The sequence below is a fragment of the Lynx rufus genome, unplaced genomic scaffold (assembly GCF_022079265.1).
Source record: "Lynx rufus isolate CCGP_SWC_20201006 ecotype Redwood Valley unplaced genomic scaffold, mLynRuf1.p SCAF_3, whole genome shotgun sequence".
NCBI lineage: Eukaryota > Metazoa > Chordata > Mammalia > Carnivora > Felidae > Lynx > Lynx rufus.
Genome location: NW_025814845.1, coordinates 128,449,114 through 128,461,241, shown reverse-complemented (window position 1 = coordinate 128,461,241; position 12,128 = coordinate 128,449,114). Strand labels below are relative to the sequence as shown.

The following is a 12,128-nucleotide window of genomic DNA, read 5'->3' as shown; positions in this document are numbered from 1 at the left end:
GTGAGTGAAGGATAGGAAGTCTGAGGACAGCCTATGTTATCGTTAAGCTCATCACACAGGACTGTTACAGCACCCCCGGCGGAGGGGGGGGGGGCAGTCCAGAGCCCAGTCCCTTCTGCCTCTTTGCTGTTTCCCTCCTCCCCAGCACTACTCTTCCCAATGTCCTCTTCCGTTTACCAAGACACCTCCTGTAGAGAGAGAGGATTTGCAGCTTACAGACACTGAGGGAGGTAGGGGAGTGGGGAATGAGCTCCCCCACTATGGCAGCAACTCCAGAGACACAACGTGGCAGGAAGCAGCCTGAGAAGCAAGCAATGGTGGGCATCCTTTCCCCTCTTCCTGCCCCACCAGGGGCAGGCCCACTGTGCCCTACACTTTGCATCCACCAAAAAAAGCTCAAAACCATTCCATTTACTTGGGTTAAATGTATCTTTTGGGACAACCTGGGGGAAATGAAGTGGTGATGGGCTCAGGAGAGAGAGTGCCTTTGGGTGTTGAAATCCTATCCCTACATAGCTATTCCAGTCACCAACACTGACAACTTTGGTTGCCCGATGGTTGTCTCTAAGGGCAAACTTTAGTCACTGGCATACGCCACTTATGCTGTTTCCTTCTTACCCTTCCTTTAAAAAGGCCTCACCTTAAAAAATTTTAACGAATTTACTTACAAGGAAAACTTTGTATCACTTCTATAAGTGCAAACCAGTACCACTTGATGTAAACAGAGGGTAACCCTAAAAATAAACACATGACTCTTAAAATGAAAATGTCTGGGGGCGCCTGGGTGGCTCAGTCGGTTAAGCGGCCGACTTCGGCTCAGGTCATGATCTCACTGTCCGTGAGTTCGAGCCCCGCGTCGGGCTCTGTGCTGACAGCTCAGCGCCTGGAGCCTGTTTCAGATTCTGTGTCTCCCTCTTTCTCTGACCCTCCCCTGTTCATGCTCTGTCTCTCCCTGTCTCAAAAATAAATAAAACGTTAAAAAAAAAAAAAAAAAAAAGAAAATGTCTGCCAGTGCACTGCCAATGGCCACCTGGCGTGCCTTCAGTGGAACATGCACCCCACCTTAGGAACCGCGGTCTAGAATGTAATTAAACATTTTCTCGTTTCAGTAAGTCACAAATTTGTTTTCATTTCTGGATGTCCTGATTTGCTCATAATAAATCTCAAATCTTTCTTCCCCTTACACCTAGTAAGAAAGATGTACTACACTGCTCGGTGGAGGGGAAGGGGCACTGTATTCTGGGGAACACCAAGTGTGCGAAAGCATTCTCTAAAGTATGAGACATCTATAGGAATGTATACTAGGGCTATTTCCCTCACAAAATCTGCACAGATTTTAGATATTAGCGGAGTTCGGATATCTAATTTTGTTTGAAAGGCCTTATGATGCAGATAATTGAAAAAGTGATCTTGTTTTAATGTATTGAATAGAGGCAAAATATTAAGTTTTGGAAAGTTCTGCCTCTCTAAGTTCAAGCAGCTGCTTTTTCAAATTTAATTTTTAAGTCATCTCCATTTATAGCTATTTCAAATTAAAAAACTTGTCGCCACCACATTTTGTTTGATTTTCTGACTCTCCCAACTCTGTGGGTCCAAACTAAAACCTGCATCTTTAGGGAGAAGCAAAATGTACTCTTTCAGGTTCATTCCTTTAGTTCCTGTGCATATATGGGAGTATTACATTATTTTCTCTCAGTCTGATTTCTCAATAACAGCAGTTAAAAGTGAACAATAAATGGTGTGTTTATAGTACCTTGACAGAATGATTATGGAAATCTGTAACAATAATCTCATTATTGCTATTTACAGCTGCAAAATGGGGACCTGCAATAAAGATGAAAAACATATGTGACTACTGTTAACAATAAAAATGATTACAACCACGTAGCAGTTACAAAATTCAACATATTAGTTATTTAAGAAAGAACAAAGAATTCTAGACTCGGTTCTTGAAAGATCATTCGGCTAGAACTCTGGCTCTAGATGGCCTAGGTCCTCTATCATTCTACACTCGGGACTGTCTACTCTGGCTTCTTTTACATCAAGCTAAGAGTGCCAGCAGCCTTAACGAAGCGGAACGAGCAATAAAGCATCAGAATTCATTCTCTGCAGCACCATCTGAAAGTCACATCTGCCAGCTTCTCTGAGTACATGTTAGTCCCTTTAGGGAGGATGTGGGGAGTCTTAGTACTGGGAAAAAAGACGCCCATATGTAATATTTTTTTAAAAAGTAGAGCAGAAACCCATATTTTGTAATTTGGGGTGACATTCAGAACCTGGCAGAACTGGAGACAAAGCACAAAAATGATTATGCAAATTATTGTCAAATGCCGAAAGCATCCTTTTAAAAAGAAAATTTAATATACCGTTTTCAGCCTCTTCTTGCAGATGTTAAAAACTAAGTCAGCCTGTGCTTGCAAAGTGGTACACCAGAAAGAGACGTAACAGAACTGCCCTTCCTGTACTCAGCAAATTTTCTAAAGTCCTGCTCTCTTACCATCATCTAGAAAGGTGGAAAAAATTCTCATTCTGAAGCTCGCTCTTATACAAAGCTACAGCTAGGTAGAAATTGGAGTTACTCCACTGTTCCTCAAACATTTTTATTTTAAATTTTTTGTTTTACTTAATATTCAAAGATTTGACTTCTGAGCTGTAAACTGCTGTCAATAAAAACCACACACGGACCGCAGTTCAACTTACTGCTGGCGGAGTAATTGAAAAGCATCTCATCATGCTTTTGCTTAGATTTTATCCCCAGTATCTTTCCTAAAGCCAGAAAACACACTGGGGATTAAGGCATCTTCCACATGCTCCAACATCATGCAAATGTGAGCAGAAGAAGCGTAAAAAAGGGGGTTTACATATTACCATCGAGTGTACCTGCAAACTGCCTGTCCCCATTTCCTCGGCTACCAAACCTGGTGACTATTTTCCCATTTGGCTGGAAAATAAACACGCAGCACGCCTTGTTGTCCACCACAATGATGTGCCCGTTGCGGTCCACAGAGACTCCTTTGGGCCCCATCAACTTTCCTGATCCGATTTTTGTCTGTTAGAAACAAGTACAGAAAATGAAGTTTAAAACACTACAGAACATGAAGACAGACACCTGTTTTAGTAAACACTTACTTGAACCTTCAAATGGGGGTGCACAGCTACTCATGTCACAATGATGTCCTGTTTTTGTCACATCCATTATCTGCTACTAAGATTTATGTGAAATCCTTACTTTTTAAGAGGATCACCACCAAGAATGTTCTAGAATCCCCTTAACTGGGGTCACAGTTCCCTTGTAAAGATGCAGTGCGGTGTGGCAAAAGATCACTGGGTCAGGAGTAGGAAGGCTGTTCTATGCCTGTCGCTTGTTTTAGACACATCTGGTATATCACAAATGGATTTGATTTCCTTAAGCTTCAGATTCCTTATATATATATAAATGTAAAAAAACAAAACAAAACAAAACTTTAGTAACTTCCAAAGGCATTTTTGGGATAGGTACTAAGTAAAACAATGTAGATAAAGTGCTTAGTGTAGAGTATAGCACATATTAAGTAGTCATTAAAGGGAAGCCATCATCATCGTTATTGTAGATATAATATCAAAACTGCCAAGAATCTGCCATTGAACTTTACCAGTGTTAAGTTCCATGGAGGCAGGAGTTATGTCTGCTTTGTCTACTACTGTGTACCCAGACCCAGCATACTTCTTGGTGCCTAACCAGGTAGTCAACAAGTATTAGCCGAATACATTAATTTTAAAAGTCTAGCATTATTTCCGGTAACCCTGATGATTGAATGGTTCCAGTTTTCAGTATTTTAAAATGGGAGAAAAGCATTAGATTTCTATCAAGCACATACCATATGCATTTGAAGTCTTACTCATTTTTCCGAGTAGATTATATAAATGCCTGTTTGCTAGGAGATGCTTATCTTATATCCTTCCATTTATAGCTCCATTATAAAGTACTTTACTCATTCACCCATTTATTTACTAATTCTGCAAACATTTGGTGGGTGATAGAGCACCCACTGTGTGGCTAATGACTCCAGGCACTGAGTAGACACAGACAAGTAAGACCAGCCCCTCTCCTGGAGGATGTCTCAGTCATACTGCAGAGACAAACACGTTCACTGGGTCCTGTTTAATGTGCCTGGTATTGTTTGGTAAATCTGACAGAATTCAAATAGGCTATCCTAGAAGCCATAGAGAACAAAAACTTAATGCAACAGGTCACTACAAACAAGGAAGGAGAAGGAGCACCCAATGTGAGGAAGCAGCCAGAAAGAGTGCCTGGTGAGGGGGATGCACAAACCACAGAGGCTTAGAGAGTCAAGTAGATCTCTATATGTCTTTATAAATGTTTTCTCAGATATATTATTAAACAAAGCAAGGTACTGAACAGTGAGTATAGTCTGAGCCCACCTGAATGAAATGTGTTTATATATGTATACATACATATTCCTGGAAGAGACCAGTAAGAAACCATTGATATTAGTGGTGGTAGGAGAAACTCTTACTTTTCATTTTATACTCATCTGTAGGGTTATTTTAAATACTTTTTTAAAGGTTTGTTCGTTGCGAGAGAGAGAGAGAGAGAGAGAGAGAGAGAGAGAGAGTGTGTGTGTGTGTGTGTGTGTGTGTGTGTGCGCGCGCAAGTGTTGGGGGTGGGGGGTGGAGAGAATCCCAAGCAGGCTCTGCACTGTCAGTGAGAGACCAATGCGGGGCTTGAACTCACGAACTGCGAGATTATTACCTGAGCTGAAGTCAGATGCTTAACCAACTAAGCCACCCAGGTGCCCTTAGCATCAAATACCTATTTGCATGTATTACTTTTTAAATTAAAAATTTTAATTCCAAAATAATTTCATTACCCTAGGTTCTGTTTTAGTCCCCTTATTTTCTCTCTATATATCAGTGCTGCCTGATAGAAATATAACATGAGCCATGTATGTAATTAAGATTTTTCTTAATTACAACATCAAAAAAAAAACAAAAAGAAAAAAGGAAAATTATTTAAATCATATATTATATCTGACCTAACACATCTAAAAGTTATCATTTCAACATATAATCAATATTAAAATTACTGATGAAGTATTTTACATTTTTTTTTACTAAGCCTTTGAAATCCAGTGTGTTTTTCACATGCATAGCACATCTCAATTTAGACTCATCCCATTTCAAGACCTCAGTATCCCTGTCCTAGTGGCTATCAAATTGGATAGAGCAATTCTATATACTTCTTCTAAGATCTCATTTTGTTATGGCATCAACTTTCACCTTTGTACATAAAAGTCTCAAATCCATATCTTTAGTCCCGGCCTATTTTACAAGTTATCATCTTAAACTCAACCAGTATTAAACCAAATTTACCTCTTCATTTCCACCATTGAAAAAAAAGGAAACCCAAATTAACACCTCCCGATTTCCTAGTTCCTTATTTTATTTATTTCTTTGGAGAGAGAGCACACACAGGCGAGTGGGGGGAGGGAACCCAAGCAGGTTCCAGGCTGTCAGTGCAGAACCCAACGCAGGACTTGAACCCATGAACTGTGAGATCGTGACCTGAGTCAAAATCAAGAATCGGATGCTTAACCAATGGAGACACCCAGGTGCCCCTCCTTGTTCCTTTTCCTCCTAGATACCACAGTTCATTCAAACCCAGGATCCAAATTTCAGAGCAAAATTCACTCTTCCCTTTCCAAGTTTGAACCTCAGTTTTCTTGTCTGTAAAATAAATGGCAGCTACTATATTTACCTCCTGGGTCATGTAGATTCTGAAGGATAGAGTGCCAAGCACAGCATATGGCATCCATTCTCCTTCTCTCCATTCTTCAGTTGGTTTCATACCTGACCCTCAGAATTATCTTCCTTCCTAACAGACATGCAGGTATGTGCAGAGAGTATGGAGAGAGGCAATAGGGACTGTTCATAGTGGGGGTTCAGACCCTGTGTGATCTTTTATTCTTGTAAGCTTATAAATGAGATTCACATTTGATCTCTTTGATACAAAGAGACACATTCACTTAGGAAGGAAACAATGATATTCTTGCAAGGGAATTTGTTGTAATAAATTTGATTCTCATTTTGCAATCTAGCTCAGAGATCAGAGGCTATACCATAATGGCTTTTATTAACGAAACTGTATACTTTCTTTCATGTTGTAATGGAAGATATGTCAGTAGAGATCAAAAGGAAGAGAACGCTCTGATATTTACAGCAAGAATATTATTACTAGCTGACATTATTAACACTAGTTGTTACTTAGAATGACTCAGCCATATAATACCAAGCAGATGATAATTATGTAGAATAAAAACAGAAAATAAAGGATTATGGCCATGTAGTAAGAGCTAGATCTTAAAACAAAAACCTTAAATGTTGAGTCAAAACCTCTTTTCCTTTTCCTTTCCCTTTATCACTCCCAGTTTAGCTGCACAAGATTCTACCATGTGAAATAAGAGTTACTGAATTTGGCCTGACAATGTGTCCCCTGTCTTAAATAGGATAGTAAACAGAGATATTTTAGACCCCAGCTTTGGAACAGTTAAATAAAGTATTTAACTCAACAAGAAGGTCGATAAGTTGAGGAAGGGATGATTTTAGAACATGGTGGCCAGAGGCCTCTGTATCTGTTCTGGGGTCACAAAAGGTTCCTAGATGGGCTGGAAGATATAAATCAGCAGAAAAGATGGAAAGGAAAAAATCAGACGCAGAGAAGAATGAAAATTAGGGCTAAGAATTTGGTGAGTGAAAGAAAGAAAATGGGATAAGCTATTGTATCTCTAGAACTCTTAGAAACAAATACAAAGAATCCACTTTTGTGTCAAAGATTGGTCTTTCTGAGCACCTGTTTAATTTTACTGAATCCCACTGAAAAAGAAAATAAGTATCTCTGAGTAAATGGTCATGTGTATGGTCATTTGGATGAGCTCCCATTACACTACTAAACCATTTTCACTTGCTATCCCTTTATCCCCTGATCAATGCCTATTGAAAAAAAAAAAAAAGGGTAAGGTGAAACTATACCATATCCATTCCCCCAATCCTCTAGAGGGCATGAGTGTCCTTGTTTATTCCAATTACTACCAATAGTATTCCAACTATGAGAATCCAATCTTCCAGGAAGAGTGTCTATTACATATAAAATATTGAACCATTGAATAAAAAATGCATAATTCAGGAAGCCCTTCTCTCTTAGATGTAAAACTCCTGTTTCAACCTATTTCACTATGTTAGATATAAAACGTTTCAGTATATTAGATTTAAAACTCTTGCTTCAATACTTATTTTAGCATTCATTTATGCATTTAGAGAGACAAGTCATGATTTTGCTAGAGTATGTAACAAGAAGAAATGGGTTGTCTCCAAACTAGATGGATATTTTCAAAAGGTCACGGAACAGCCTTCCTTCTATTCATGTTAAAGTTGTTATATTTGGGTATGTCTTACTACAAACACAATTATGAAAATACAAAAGAAGATGAGGGAGTTAGAGATACACAAAGGCAAGAGGCCTTTCTGTGTATGTGGCTATCATACAGAGTCATCAAATTTCTAGGGGAACAAAAAAACGTCAAAGACAATCGAACAATTGTGTATACTATGGTAGAATTAAAAACTGTGGCTTTTTATTCTCCTAGATTGAAAAGATCCTGCCCCACACAAAACAAAAGCTCCAATCTGAGGGTTAATAATTATGAAAATAATGTGTTTTAATAAAAACGATGAGGTGACTGTAGGGATCCAATAACTTTAAAAAGAAAAATATAAATTCCTCCAATAAGACACAAATGAGTGAACTTTGCATAATCTTCAGGATTCCAAAATAGATTATGAAGAGCATCATTTCTGAACATTTAGACAAGGAAGTGATGACCAGGTGCTGGCATGAGGTCATGAAGTCCAAATCACAGCTGATCAAATAGACTTCATTTTTTGGACAGGGTTACTGGAAGCAATGGAAAAGAACATTTTTTAGATGCCTATTTCATATGAGCCACGTATAAAATCCAGAAATAAATCTCATTTAATCCTTACCCAAATCCTACAAAATAGATTTTTTTTTAATCCAAATGGGACATACGAGACTATCGAAACTCAAGGAAAGTTGTATCATTAGTTAAAAGCTGCAGAGCTGGCATTCTGAAGGGTTGGTCTGGTCTGAATAAAAGTTCACATTGTCACCTGAAAGAGAAGCCTCCAGGAGGCTGGACAGGGCAATGCAGAAGGCACAGTGCATATGGCCTTCAAAAAACACCTTTGACAAAGTACCTCCTAATTTTGTGAACAAATGCAGAAAATGGGCTGCATAATAATACTCTTTGATAACACTTCAGAAGAGATTTCTGCTGTCACTAGAGGGCTCTCTACTCTTTCTTGATGCAGAAACAGATGATGCTAGGAACACCAGCAAAACTGTCAAATGATGCCCCCCCATCCCTCCCCCCCCCCCAGTGCAGCTCGACTCACCTTTCCTCTGTGCAGCTGCCATTTTCTTGTCCTTCAGATTCCTGTATTATACACTTTAACACTAGGTTCTCAGATTGTACCTAACAATGCATGACTGATTCGAGGCTGACACAAATTGTTTTATATCCTTTCTGGTGTCTTTTTTTTTTTCCTCAAGGGGCTTGTAGGTTTTCTCAAAGGTAGAAACCATGTTTTATAATTCCATTTCTCCCGTATCATCTATCAAAGGCCTGAGAAAGTAGAAGGCACTTCATATCTGACCATCTGTAGGTTAATTTAGGAAATTTCAATTGCCTCTTCAGTACCTTTTTCTCTCAGTTGTTCCTCATTGAATTTAGGTAAATCCGATGATATGTAAAAAAAGCCACTGAACCTAGTTGCTTTACAAAATGAAGCCACTGTTTCAGATGTATAAAATTTATGATAACATCATTGTTACGCTCCATAAAACTTAGATGCAACAAAGTCAGCGTGTCTTTTGTGTATGAAAACTTGTTGAACTTCATCTTGTATTTCCTATCCCTTCTCTCTACTGCTTAGAAGCCAACTGCTAGTTTAATCTTACCTTAAACTTGCCATCAGAAGAGAAAATGCTAACCCACTTATTATCATAGTCTGCAATGATTATGTCCCCACTGGGATGCACGGCTACTCCTGTGGGCCGCTGCAGCTGCCCGGGAGAGCGTCCTCGTATGCCAAACCGACTTTTGAACTGGCCATCATTGGAAAATATCTGCAAAACAAATGACATCCCTCGGAATGTGCACTAGCACAGGAATTAGTGAGGAAAAAGGAGTCAAGAACATTTGTCATATGTACTAGAGGTCAGACCATGCAAACTCTAGCTGAAGAAAAGTCTACTAAAAGTTTCCCTTTCTTTCCTCGTACTGTGGATCTTAAACTCTTACATAGGAAAGTATGCAATTATGTTTTATTGTGTAAACAAAGGTACATAATCAGGGGCCATACCTGTACACATTGGTTGTTGCTGTCTGCAATTAATATCTTTCCACTTGTAGACGCAGCTACCCCTTGAAGATTTGTAAATTCTCCTTTATTTCTCCCTTTGGTACCTAGAAACAAAGTATAAAAGCACAGAAATTAAGCAAAAGAGAATTGTTAATTTTAATGTTTTTTAATGTTTATTTATTTTTAGTGAGAGAGAGAGAGAGAGAGAGAGCGAGCATGTGTGCATGAGTGGGGGAGGGGCAGGGGAGAAGGAGAGAAAGAGAATCCCAAGCAGGCTCCACGCTGTCAGTACAAAGCGCAACTCAGAGCTTGACCCCGTAAACCGAACAGGGAGATCATGACCTGAACTGAAATCAAGAGTTCAATGCTTAAATGACTGAATGACCCAGGCACCCCAGCAAGAGAAAATTAGATCTCTCAGTTTCTTCAAGAGAATTAGTCAGGCTTCCATAGGTAAACTGAGAATGTATTTTTTTTTTAATTATACTTTAAAAACAAAAACCTCCCCCACCATTACCTAATCCATATGGTCCTTAACTTCTCTTCCAGACCAATAAAGTCTTTGCAAAATCACTTTTTTAGGCAAATAAGCAATCTTAAGTCATAACTGCATATTACTTTAATATTGCATTAATAACCATATTAAAATATATTAGATTTCACAAAGAAACAATAATAAAAACTAATACTACAATCAAGGATATGCAACAAGAGAGGGCCTTATTTTAGAGTTTTGCCAAAATCCCACCCTCTCACTCAGCAGTTCTTAGAAGAATCCCAACTTGAAGAAACTTCTAAGAAGAAGCTTTCAGTACATTTAACAAACCATGAAGTCTCAGATGTTATAAAACTATCAGGCTGATTTCTTTTTTTAAGTTTATTTGTTTTTGAGAGAGAAAGCACAGGGGAAGGGCAGAGACAGAATCCCAAGCAGGCTCTGCGCTGTCAGAGCAAGCCCAATGCAGGGCTCTAACTCACAAACCATGACATCATGACCTGAGCTAAAATCAAGGTGCTTAACCGATGAGCCACCTGGGTGTCCCAGGCTGATTTCCATGTACTGATTTACTCATGCAGTATTTTCAAAGACTCGGTACCTCATATGTAGTATATTCTTCCTGAAAACATACAAGATATCCTGACAGAGCACTTTCTGGATTAAATAAATACAAAAAGCAAAGGAAAGTTAATCAATCCAATAATATTTTCATCTATACCAGACTTTTTTTTATTTTTTATTTTTTTAATTTTTTTTTTTTTCAACGTTTATTTATTTTTTGGGACAGAGAGAGACAGAGCATGAACGGGGGAGGGGCAGAGAGAGAGGGAGACACAGAATTGGAAACAGGCTCCAGGCTCTGAGCCATCAGCCCAGAGCCCGACGCGGGGCTCGAACTCCGGGACCGCGAGATCGTGACCTGGCTGAAGTCGGACGCTTAACCGACTGCGCCACCCAGGCGCCCCTATACCAGACTTTTTAATGAGAGGTGAAGCAGGAGAAAAAAAACCCAAGGTGTCTATGGATTAACAGATTTCTGTTTTTGTTTCAAAACAAATGTTTACAACTTATTTCAACAGGACCATGTAAATATTAATGAATGGAAATGGACTGAATTGTGCTCAGAAATGACCAGGAAGGACATTTAAGTTTTCATGGAGAGAGAGGAAGCTATGCCTTCAGTTTTTTGGCACTTCTATCATTTCATTTCATCATATCATTTCATTTTTTAAATCAGATTCACAAGAGGAATTTGATATTTTGGTTTTAGACATCAATGCCGTGCCTTAGGCACACTTAGACAATGGCACACTGATAGTGGCTAACGTCAAACACATGCGTAAGCACTGCTTAGAAATAGTTAGACTCGCCAGCATTACCCTGATTCCAAAACTAGACAAAGACCCCACTAAAAAGGAGAACTATAGACCAATTTCCCTGATGAACATGGATATAAAAATCTTCAACAAAATATTAGCCAACTGGATCCAACAATACATTAAAAAAATCATTCACCATGACCAAGTGGGATTTACACCTGGGATGTGGGGCTGATTCAATATCCGCAAAACAATCAACATGATTCATCACATCAATAAAAGAAAGGACAAGAACCATATGATCCTCTCAATAGATGCAGAGAAAGCATTTGACAAAATACAGCATCCTTTCTTGATAAAAACCCTCAAGAAAGTAGGAATAGAAGGATCATACCTCATGATCATAAAAGCCATATATGAAAAGACCCAATGCTACTATCATCCTCAATGGGGAAAAACTGAGAGCTTTCCCCCTAAGGTCAGGCGCAAGACAGGGATGTCCACTCTCATCACTGTTATTCAACATAGTATTGGAAGTCTTAGCCTCTGCAATCAGACAACACGAAGAAATAAAAGGCATCCAAATCGGCCAGAAGGAGGTCAAACTTTCACTTCTCGCAGATGACGTGATACTTTATATGGAAAACCCAAAATATTCCACCAAAAAAGTGCTAGAACTGATCAATGAATTCAGCAAATTGCAGGATATAAAACCAATGCACAGAAATCGGTTGCATTCTTATACACACCAACAATGAAGGAACAGAAAGAGAAATCAAGGAACTGATCCCATTTACAGTAGCACCAAAAACCATAAAATACCTAGGAATAAATCTAACCAAAGAGGTGAAAAATCTATACGCTGAAAA

General features: G+C 38.9%; 1 protein-coding gene across 5 annotated transcripts in view; it reads right to left on the bottom strand.

The window, feature by feature from the left end:
• The window catches only part of TRIM2 (tripartite motif containing 2), a 52,055-nt gene that overhangs the window by 7,093 nt on the left and 32,834 nt on the right, over positions 1-12,128 (bottom strand). For 4 of the 5 annotated variants that reach the window (XM_047091695.1, XM_047091697.1, XM_047091698.1 and 1 more), the window contains 4 exons: positions 9,442-9,545; positions 9,038-9,205; positions 2,881-3,049; positions 1,754-1,824 (listed from right to left, as the gene is read on the bottom strand). In XM_047091695.1, the coding sequence (XP_046947651.1) occupies positions 1,754-1,824; positions 2,881-3,049; positions 9,038-9,205; positions 9,442-9,545 (512 nt within the window). Of the gene's footprint in view, positions 1-1,753; positions 1,825-2,868; positions 3,050-9,037; positions 9,206-9,441; positions 9,546-12,128 lie in introns of all 5 variants that reach the window. The other variant, XM_047091696.1, reaches the window with a different exon arrangement.